The sequence below is a fragment of the Periplaneta americana genome, chromosome 15 (assembly GCF_040183065.1).
Source record: "Periplaneta americana isolate PAMFEO1 chromosome 15, P.americana_PAMFEO1_priV1, whole genome shotgun sequence".
Taxonomy (NCBI): Eukaryota; Metazoa; Arthropoda; class Insecta; order Blattodea; family Blattidae; genus Periplaneta; species Periplaneta americana.
Window position 1 is genome coordinate 74,519,531 of NC_091131.1, and position 12,338 is coordinate 74,531,868.

At 33.6% G+C, this 12,338-nt stretch overlaps 1 protein-coding gene and 1 long non-coding RNA gene across 3 annotated transcripts in view; one reads left to right on the plus strand and one right to left on the minus strand.

Moving 5' to 3' along the window:
• Positions 1-12,338, minus strand: part of LOC138715135 (uncharacterized) — a 307,964-nt gene that overhangs the window by 228,408 nt on the left and 67,218 nt on the right. The window lies entirely within an intron of this gene.
• The window catches only part of LOC138715134 (microtubule-associated protein futsch-like), a 256,913-nt gene that overhangs the window by 187,722 nt on the left and 56,853 nt on the right, over positions 1-12,338 (plus strand). For both annotated transcript variants that reach the window (XM_069847673.1, XM_069847674.1), the window contains exon 3: positions 10,784-10,834. In XM_069847673.1, coding sequence (XP_069703774.1) covers positions 10,784-10,834 — 51 coding nt within the window. The remainder of the gene's footprint in view (positions 1-10,783; positions 10,835-12,338) is intronic.

Sequence of the window (12,338 nt, forward strand, 5' to 3'; positions counted from 1 at the left end):
ACTACGCATCATCCTTTTTTTCGCATTTAGACTCGTTTGTCTCTTCTCATCATTAAGAGAATTCTTTCTCTGACCTACGTAAGAGGATTTCCGTCATCTTGATGCCCTTGGTGTTTTTTATTATTATTATTATTATTATTATTATTATTAAATTATTATTATTTGACCTATTATTACTATTATTATTATTATTATTATTATTATTATTATTATTATTAGACCTATTATTTTATTATTATTAAATTATTTTTAAACTTATTATTATTATTATTATTATTATTATTATTATTAGACCTATTATTTTATTATTATTAAATTATTATTATTATTATTATTATTATTATTATTATTATTATTATTATTATTATAGTACTGCAATAATTTTTTGTTAACCCAATTTTATCCATGATCAGAGAGAGACGCATTTGTAAGACGTCTAGTGCAGGACCAAACGAATTCCTCTCACCTACACGCAGTGGCGTATACTTGAAAATAAAAGGTGAGGTTAAGTAAGGAAGAAAGAATAATTTTATTAAGAAAAATTGATAGAATGAAATAGATTTTCTTCACCAAAATATAACGAATAGCAATAAAATATATTACGTAACGTTGCATGACATATTGGAATTATAATATACTGTATAGATGACAGAACCGTTTAAATGCACGTGGAACTACACTACAGTAATTAACGCGAGCGTGTATCAAATATTTTATTTACTGGGTTTTTATATTGGAGCCACGGGATGGAACTGTCATTACTTCCATATTTACGAGGCCAAAGCATGGGAGAGGGATTCCCCCATCCCGATTCAGGCATGTCAGTAACTAATGTTTCCACTACCCCTATATGCATGTTAAATTCCTATCTCCAAATTGTCTAATCAGGACTGGAGAAAATTAAGTTTTGACACGTAGCTAATATAGTATGAAGTATTAATGACGTTGCGGTAACACGAGCCGGCAGGAATTCCCACAGCGCGCAGCGGCCTCGTTCATAAACAACGAGCGGCTACGGACGTTAAAGTGACTCCGCTAATGAATAAATAGTAATACTTAGTTAAACTTTACACTTCAATTACCGCCAGCCAACTGTGTACACTTGCTTGTAGGTAACAGATGATCAACACACGTCATTTTTTATCTACTTAAATAGATCTTTAAGCACTTTTAAATTGATAACAGTGATTATTCAACGATAGTATCAAACTATATTGTTGGCTCGAAGAGTATGGCATGATGATATTATGATTATTATGGAAACGGATTTCTAGTTCCATATCTATTTTGTTTGCTACGTCCTATACGTATGTTATTCAGATATTTCTACGTTTCATGTATGAATTTATTCACACTGCAATGGGTATATACCCGGTGGCAGTGGTAACTAATTACTCAATAATGGCAACAATAAACTTATTAATTAAAAATACAATTAATAATAACTAACAATAATAATAACTATAATAATAATAATAATAATAATAATAATAATAATAATAATAATAATAATAATAATAGCAGGGAATATCCTAAATTAAATGAAACGATAAAATAACATTTGAAATAAATCTAATTTGTATCTTAAAACTAAGATCGAACTAAAACCCACGAATATGATATGTTCATATCTGCACAAGTACCTTTCAATATTACACTCATTTCGCTGTCAACTCACTCACTGCACTGGAACTACGACACATTTCACTGATTCTATCCTGATTTCACTAAACTATAAAGCTTCACTGACAGGAACACGTTTCACTTACACTACACACTTCACTGACACAACACACTTCACTGACACAACATAAGTCTTCACTGATACAACACTTCAATAACAACATATCATTTACACCCTTTAAATACTGTGTATAATTACCGTCTATTAGTAAAGTCCTTAAGCCTATTTTTAAATATATTTTTGGTTGTTGGTAAAGCTTTTAGTAAGTCTGCAGGTAAAGCATTCCAGTCCCTGATAGTCGATTGAGAAAAGAAAACTTTCCAATGTCCGTCCTCTGCCTTCTTTCCCTCAATTTGAACACATGAACACAGTAAGAAAATAAATCAATGGCGCTACAGCCCATGAAGGGCCAAGGCCGACCAGCGGGCTGCTGGCCTCACGTCCACATGCCGAAGCAGAGGTGAACGATCATCCAACCAGAATGAAGGTATCGTGTCATGTACACAGTATCCCCCTATTAAAATTCTACAGGACCTAAAATGGCTAAATAAACTCTAAACTCCTATAAATGCCTAAAACTTACGTTTGTGCTTGAAAAGCGCCATTTTACTATTTTATGTAATTATATTTAAAATAAAAATGCCGGTATTAAAAATGAAAAAAAAAAAAAAAACCAAGATAACTAAAAGAATACTATTCAAAATATAATACACACATAAAGTGGGTTAAAAGTCGCTTTACCCAAATACTTCCTTACATTTAATTACATTCAATTTACATTTGACTGCACATTCCTTTAAAGATTTTGTTCAAAATGGAGGCCCTGTTTCTCGATACACATTTAACAACGTTTAGACACTGATTTACACATGGCAGAACATAACTCACTATTTTCATCGATTTTCACGAATGATTGTTCGATCATCTGTTGCAACTGATGCAGATCCTGCGGTTTCTGAGCAAAAACATCATTTTTCAGGATACCGTTCAGCGAAAAATCACATTGCCAGGTCGCATGATCTGAGGGCTATTTTGTTGTGCCGTGACGGCCGTGGAATTACTGGTTCAAGAAGTCCCTCACTCCTACACCAACATGTGGTGGTGCTCCATCCAGTTGCCATATCAACTGCATATCGGCAAAACGAGGGCTGATTTCAAGACATGACGATGGAAAAACATTTGACGCATGAACATGGTTGCCAAACACACCACTTATTACACCAGCTATTCATTTGTTCAAGTTATGACATCTGTATATGTGTACAAGGATGAAACCTAAGAACGAATATTGAGGAAAGCGACTTTTGACCCACCTTGTATATTATCTTACAGACAAAATCACTAGTCTGACAAGTTTGTCCCATATTGGTCTTAAACGGGGAGAGAAGAAGATTTTACCTAATTTCCGGAACTGAAGTTCTTTTGGAAAAGTCCATCTAGCATAAAAGGGTTAGTAGATTCTACATGTTAGGCAAGAGCTTACAAATTAATTTCCACGTCAATACACCCTCGTTATGCGAAATGAAACTAACCAATCAGCAATCAGTCTCTTTCACTGATATAATTTGAGTCTTCAGTTCAGTAGCACTCATTGTCAGCACCAGTTCTTTATATTTAAACTCCACCTAAAATGGAATACTGACTAAATTAAAATTATTAATAATTGCTAATTTTATATAAACTCCTAAATGTCCTAAATTGAATTTTATAAAGTCATAAATTACTCTCTTTTAGCATCCAGAAATCCGTTCCCTAGTGAATACAGAGTAATTAAAGAAAGGAGATGACAGGGAGTATCTGAATTCTTGAAGAAATCCTGTTCCATAGCGTTTTGTTCATCATAAATCTGTCGGATCTTTCTGTAATCGAAGATTCCTTACTCCATTAATTTCAGGCGTACGAAATACTTATTGGAGCTACTTAAGTGTGGTGTAAGAATTATAAATATTGCTTGGTAACTATAGTTTGTTTATCCACGCCTATTTCAACGTGGCTATCACCAACAATGGCAATCTCGATGAATACCTCAACCAACATTTCAAACTTAGCTGCGTTTCTGCGGCAACAGTCTACAGATTAGGAGGCGAGACCTGGCATGTGAGCTGTGCAAAAGCGGAAAAAAATGAGCTACCAGAAACGGATTCTCTTTCATGATGGTTCAACCGACACGGAAGTTCATCTCAGACTAAAATCTATCTTTCCCCGCCATACCCATTGGTGATATAGCCAGGCACATGATAAGGCCACAAAACAGGTGTTGCCTCCTCAACTGTACTCTAGGCAGCACTTATATAAATCTAACATATGTAATAAATCTCAAAGTAGTTTGTGTGCCATTCGTATCATGCTTTTCATACCGAATGTCTGTAGCTATTCGGTAAAATCATGCTGACTTTGTAATTTTGACAACAAATAAATACAATCACTGAATTTAACCGTTGTTTCATTTATCAACCTCGAGACGCACTGTATTCTACAGTCAAACATATGCCTATCGCCGCAACGCAGGCTACCGCCGATTTTTTAAATCTGTTATTTCATAACTATGCATCAATTGCATAGTTTTCTAGCGTCGGCAGTATAGGTATTACGGAGTCAGTATTTTAGCGATATGAGTACGAGGATCCTCCATGAGATTATCTCACATTCATCTTCCATGTGAGGAAGATCTCGAAAAATTCCAATTGGTTAACGAGTGGAAATATAATTAGAACGCCTGGGCGCAGTCTTGAGGCACCAGTTCCACTTGTTAATCCCTAGACCACGCCGGTTGCCTACCAGCTACTTCACATTAGTATATATTAAGAGAAAAATAAAAGCAGAGAGAGAGAGAGAGAGGGAGGGAAGGGTTGTTATCGTTATCCGTCCCGTCTGGTGATGGGGATAAGAATAGACCGAAAGTGGACAAATACCCATGATTTAGAGTTGATTCGAACACGACCGGGATTTCCACGCAGCATCAAAGCTGCCACCACGGCGAGACATTAAATAAGTAACCGTAAATAATAATGAAGCCATCTGTGAGCCCATTGCTGAAAAGAAACGTCAGTTGTTGTACAATTGAGACGAACGACTCGTTATTATGCTCACAGCACATTAAACAATGCAGTGATGTGTGTCACAGCATATTCGGACCAAAACAAATCATACTTTATCACGTATTACTCTCTCGGCTGTGGTATTTGATCGAAAACGCGTTGTTTTTCATATGGGAGCTGTGTCTGGGCTCTGTAGGCACTCAAGTAATTGCTGCCTTCATTACTGTGATCGTCTGCTCAGACAACAAATATGAGATCCCACCTTCTCTATCTCTAACAAATGGAAGTCAGACTGCTCGGGGCTGATGTGTAAGAACGAAGCATCATAAAATGCAATCTTTTCTTGCCAACTCCATTTCATTCGTTAAAAAAAGGACGTCTTCAAGCTGAGGTATATTATGATCTTCATTGAGATAGGTGAAAGAACGTATTTTTATTACAGTAATCGAACACTTCAATATTCTTCTCCAAGGTTAATCACTAGTCCGTATCTATAAAATAATGAATATAGAATTTTCGTATAGGTAAATAAGCTTTTTCAATAACCAACTTAGTACAACTTAATTAACTTTCATAATTAAACTTCACGTCAGATTAAAATTATAAATAAATTTAAAGCTGCTCGAGCCAGGAATTTTTACTGAATAATGATCATTCCTGTAAAATACAGGGTGAACCCTAAGTAATGTCATTAATTTCAGGAAGTTATTCTTTGAGATATTTTAAACAAAAAAGTTTAAAACAATTTTACTCCTTTTTGCTTCCTTTCCGAGATAAAAATTGTTTTATATAAACATTTCATTGGTAGAGTGTTTTGGGAAAGCCATTGACTTAATTCTCCATATGATCAGTCAATTGAATAGAGTACTGTATTATGATAAATGATTGGAAGAATATCAGTTTTGTCCTTTAAATGTACAGAAATTTGATACCAACAAATGTAACATTGTAAAATTCCTTTGCAGAACGAAAAGTTACATCTGTTCGAATCAAATTTCTGCACACTTATTAAAGAACAAAACTAAAATACTTTCAATCATTCACCATAATACACTGCTCTATTAAATTGACTGAGCATATTGGAAATTAAATCAATGCCTTTCCCAAAACACGCTACGAAATGTTTCATATAAAACAATTAAAATAAGTCGAAGCTTCAAGTTGTCGCAGTCATGGATTCGAGTTAGCTTAGGGAACGTACATTTGTTATTTGCCAATGCGAAAGTTCAATAACGTGTCAACCTGTTCTCTATTATTCATTGCGTGTTATGTTTCTCGTTTTTTTTTTTTCACGTTTATGCTGGGTGGAACAAGGATTCTTTAGCTGTATCAAGCAAGACACCGATATTATGTACACCCTGTGTCCAGCTAGACTGCGTAACATTGCGATCTAAGATGTACTGCACGTTTACCGTTAGCTTCGTACATTTGATTCGAATAGCCAGCTGGAAACACGCAAGCCAATGTATGATTCCGATACAAAGAACAGGAAGTTTGTTATAAGGAATGAGAACTACTATTTGTGTGACATTGTGAAAACGGTAAAGCATATTCTGAACTCGGAACACAATAACCATAGATGTGCAATGTTCTATACAGCTAAAGGTTTTCCTGGTTATTGATAACATGGCAGGGCGATTCATTTTAAATAATAAGCGATGGAATTCGGAACTGACAGCTACATAATGATGATGGATACTTTATTGTACACACAGTGCAAATATTATTTATCTGAACTACAATCCAATAAGTTTTTATGAGGAAAAACATTCCGACATTAATAAAGTTTAATATTATTACGGGAGGAAAAGTCTAATTGGGATTTCCCGGTCTCTGATCGGGTCAAAAACTCTGATAGAACTAATATTTAATCCTTGCGTTGAATTTCGATGAAGCCCGGAGAGTCTAATTACAGTAGTCAAACTCTCCTCACCTCCAAGCTGCGGCCCTCTGGGATCTTATAAGATGCGAAAGAGAGAGTGGTGTGCGGAAAGCAACGGGAAGCTACCACACTTATCTTCCCCAAGAAAAAATGCAAACATATTATGTATCATATGCGGAGACAAAGAGGAAGACAGAGAATAGGAAAGATTGGAAATGCAGGGTTTCCAGTGAAATATCTGCTCTTGGACAGACAACTATGAATGAATGAATAATATTACAATCCCAATTTATAGTGGAAAAATAAGTTCAAATTCAAATTATTTATATAATCCATTAAGCCATCACCACATTAGGCATTGCAGCCTGAAAGAGCAGAAGTTCGTGCTCGGGCGCATTTCAGTTTAGTCATAAAACTAAGAGTATGCATTCAGCACAAAAACATTAATATAGTATAAAATACAGATAGCATATAATATATCATTACAGAAACTGCCAAAGTACACTTCTACTAAACTTCAAATTTAAAATAAATTAACTTTAAAATAAATAATACAATTTGTTTCTTAAATCTATGCGTGTCAAATATACTTAGTTCAGGGTTAGTTCTATATTTTCTGGTTTCAAATTTTCTGCTGTGATTTAATTCAGCAGTTGCGTGGCATTATTTTGGATGTATTTAGGAAGAAATTGTAATTTTGTCTCGTACTGTAATCATGAGGGTAAATTTTGAATTTATTTTTACTTTTATGAAAGAAAGGTAGCAATATTTGTTTATACACTGTATTTGTTCTAGAATTGATATACTGAATTCCTGAAAAACTAATTTTATTGGGCAATCTAAAGGTTTCTATAGACAAATTTTGATAATTTTGCTTGTATACTTAACTTTTTTTTAGAAGATGGAACATTTTTACTAACAATTGCTCTTTAAGTAGGCCTACAGACTTGTTAAGAAAGTGTTAATTTGCTATACAGTTGTGGATTATTATGGAAGAAAATTAGTAATACATTTTAGTCACAAAAGAGAAGTAGTTTGATATTCTTGCATGGCTGGAGATGAATTCACAACTAAAGAGCAAACTTTCAAAATCAGACATGTCTATTTTCAAAAAATGCTACAAATATGTGTCTGTGATAAACGAAGATTTTTGTATGGTAAAATTGTATATGAATCAATAATAATAATAATAATAATAATAATAATAATAATAATAATAATAATAATAATAATAATAAGACCTAATCTCTAATATTTCACCACACAACATTTCTTGCTCATTGCAAAGATGTAAGTTTTTGGCATCTGAAGTATATTTTATGAAAATGGACATGTTAAGTTTTGAAAGTTCGCTCCTCACCTATTCGAGGGTTGGTTATACAATTTACTATTTTCAGCTGGAACGGTTAAGATGATTTAGCCAGGAGTTCCCAAACATTTTTATAGAAATTATAATATGTCTTAAAACAAAATAGAAACAAAATACGATATATTCTGACATATCAGAGTAAAAATCTCAAATTTCACTCTTACCAATATCCCAAGGGACGAAATGTACACTTAATTGAATAAACCTTTAAATACATTATACTAAAGCCACTAAAAGCAAATACAAAATGTCATGCATATGTATGAGTTAATTAGGATTGAAGTTACAGGTAAAATTTGTCAGACTTGCATTTTCGACACCAAGCATCACGATACTCCGAGTAACATCCCTATGTAAGCAGTGGTTTCTCAAGTCAGTCATCAATCGTATACGAAGCAGCAGGCCTCGTTTCTCACAAACTAGCTGCTGTACTTCTTCATTAGCACTCAGAAAGTCTGATTTTCCAGGTACAGTTTGTCAGCAATCCTCCAGTCTGGCACCGTCTCCGATGAACGGTATTAGGTGACGGGTTTGCGAAGAACACCTGATGGCTGCTGACTCCTCCCACGGTATAATCTAAATTCCACTTCTTGCAGCGCTGGAATCGTGATCACTAGGGTCATTTTGTCTTCTAAATGTGGGACAACTTCTAAATGCGCCGAATGTCCCCGTGAGTCAGCACAATATCAAGGAAGACACAGCTTCTGGAATTTTTTTAAACGATTCGGGTCGTTCCGTTAATGTCCTTGTTGGCAGTAAAGAAGCGCCATTATATTCAATTTGCTAAAATTATTCCGACGCTCGAAGTAGCTAAATGCATTCCAATTACATTAAATATATAATTTTACATATACGATGTAAATAACGGTTCTTTCATGGGAGGCAAAAAGTACTGAAGTCCAAGTAGGTTTATGTGCATCATGGTCAGTGTGTACAAAGGAAGGCCAGTAGTTTCAGTCAGTGTGTCACACATATGATCTCGAACATCTATTGGAATTGAAATAAATTATTTAACTACAGACAATAAAATGATACAGCGAAATTGGAGCAATATAAGGATAACAATCTTATTTTTCGTAACTTAGCCACTACAATTTTTTCCGATATCACAAATCACCTTTTCTTTCTCGGGCATTCCCTAATATTTTTCCTAGTCGCTGGTATAAAAATGTTCTCGAGATTTCTGTGTTAATTTTACTTAAAAGCATGATTCAGTTGCTTCTGTATTCTTGATTTTTTGTAATACTATGTATGTTCTCGCTTGTTACTTTGGTCAAACTTTCCGATAGAAATAACATTTCCGCTTACCAAATTTTGTATTTTTGGGGGCAGCTGGAAAAAGAAGTTGAAGTATCACCCTTCTCAATAATCTACAGACAAATATGTTATCAAGTCTTATAGGTCACTGAAATGTGAAATGTACAATACATATGAGGGGGTATGAAGCAAAGGGTTACAAGTGACATTTATAAGAAAATGAGTTAAGTGCATCCAGGGCAAGCTAAAATTTCACGGACTTTACGAAATCTTAAGTACTTTCAACCACATTTTCTCACAAATAACTTAAGTCCACTTATACCCCTTTGCTTCTGATCACCTCATATATAATGCTTGTTTTTTATTCAGAGAAGAAGACTTCTTATGTAAACTATATTCAGTATTAATAACTTCGAATAATTTATAGGTTAAGTAAAAAGAAAATGAACACTGATCCATAGACAGAGAACGTGCTCAACTAAAATAATAATAATAATAATAATAATAATAATAATAATAATAATAATAATAATAATAATAACAATAATAATAATAATAATAATAATAATAATAACAATAATTTTTCAATTATTGCCGTTCATTACATGAAACACCATTGCTTTCACAATTTATCAAATGATCCTTTGCTTTTTGTCTCAATAGACTTGTTTTAGTTCAAATTTTAGTAATATTATACTGCGTACTTTCAATATTTTTCTTGCAAATCATTTTAAAAAATGGTTCGTTTTTATGCCTTTAATTATTTTCATTACTTTTAAAATCTATCACCACTACCATTATCATTATCATCATCATCATCATCATCATCATTTTCATCACCATCATCGTTATGAGAAATAATTCTTGGACTGTGACATTTCTATTCCGACCGCAACATGTCGTTTCATCTTCTTTCTAATTGTTACATACTATTCATTTCTTAGTTGTAATAGAATTCGAGTATCATTTTCGAAATTCTGTACAGGACATTATTATTATTATCATTATTATTATTATTATTATTATTATTATTATTATTATTATTATTAGAGCTATTCCGATAACGTTTTATTATTGTTACTAGTAGGCTATTATTATTGTTTTATTTTTATTATTTTATTGTTATTATTATTATTATTATTATTATTATTATTATCATCATGGAAATAAATTCCTGATTCTTGCTTTATATTTTGTGTGTTCATTTCTTCGAATTTTATATTTCTCAGCTAATTTTCTTTATTATTTACATCAAACATAAAATTTATTACCAATAAAATTATTATAAACTAAACCTTCCATAAATATATATTTTCCATACGTGTCGTTACTAAGAATCCAATTTAATAATAGCAGACGAGTTCTTGAATACATTTACGTCTGTAAGAACAGCTAATCTGTAATCATGTTTATCTTTTAATGGCATGCAGTAGTTAATTAGTTATCTTCTGAAGATAAGGCAACATAAATATATTACGTCTATGTACAGTATTTACTCATGCGGCTTTTAAACGCTATAATGAGTAATGACTCTCTCTTTTGTTTCTTTGCAGCACCAGTTTATGAGCACGATGAACAGACACAAGTGGACGAATATTATGGCGGTGAGTATTAACCTATTTTCCAGATTCTGTTTAGAATCTATACAATACAATCAATAAAGCTACAGCTGTCCTTACTGTACAACTCCTACTACAGTTTACTACAGTGATAAGAGAGAATGTGTGTTGTCTCCAAACTGAATCGACTAAAATTTATTTCATAATTCATTTGTCTCACAGGAGAATCATCAGGTGTCCTCTACTAGGTCGAAATGAACCCCTATTAAGACTTATAGCAAAACCCGACATGTGAAACGAATCGATGGTGGATATATCTCGCTACTGGCTTGCTTCAACTCGGCTTCGTAAGTTAGATTAAAGTTCCAGAAATGAGTAGACTGCTCTGAACTGTTCGAATTTGAAGACAAGTGTATTATGAAATTTTACAGAAGTTATGGGGTAACCACTTTGTAAACATGAGTTTCAACTTAGCGTGAAAGCCCCGGTCGTAGACTACAGTTCCATATAGGATTATATAGGACTTTTGTTCATTATAAATATGTCTACTATGAAGGTCCCGCGTCATGCTGATTCATGCACAGAAGTTCCACTGTATATCCGTCAAATGAATTGCAAATAACTCCAAAAATGAAGCAATTAATTTAGATACAGATATGAAAAGCCCTTGATTGACACTATGTGTATTATCGTGTTACAGTACATGAGGCATCGATTATAGTGTTAGTCGAATATTTTTAACATCGAAGACTTGCCTTCAAATCTTAGTGAATTTAAACAGAACATATGGTGGCCAAAATTGAATCCCATCATTTCGTCAATATCATTACCCTGTTTGGCTTTGCCATTCACTTTAGATAAAACTCATTATAAGAGAAGCACAGAAAATGAAGTTCATTAGTATAAACAATTGTAAGAACTATATACTTTTCTAATTTTCCATGAGATATGTAACACTAAGACTGACAATAATAAGACTGACTTTCTAATCATGTCCTTAGTTTCTAAGACGCCATCTTCTTTCATTTTTGGTCTTTCATTTTTTTTAGTTGGTTATTTAACGACGCTGTATCAACTACTAGGTTATTTAGCGTCGATGAGATTGATGATAGCGAGTTGGTATTTGGCGAGATGAGGTCGAGGATTCGCCATAGATTACCTTGTATTCACATTACGGTTGGGGAAAACCTCGGAAAAACCCCAACCAGGTAATCAGTCCAAGCGGGAATCGAACCCGCACCCGACGCAACTTCAGACCGGCAGGCAAGCGCCTTAACCGACTGAGCCACGCCGGTGGCTTGGAATTTTATTTAAGGAGCTCATTAAATAATCATCATGGCCTTTTTATTTTTAGTTCATCTTATATTATATTTTTTCTAAAAAATGTAGAATGTGAATTCCTATCTGATATCTTTGCTACGTTTTTTACCCGAGGTTATATAACCTGATATTTCTGCTACGTCTTTATCCGTGAATATGAATCTGATACATTTTCCACGTAGTTTATTCACCAATGTGTGGCCCGATAACTTCGTCATATTTTCCATCT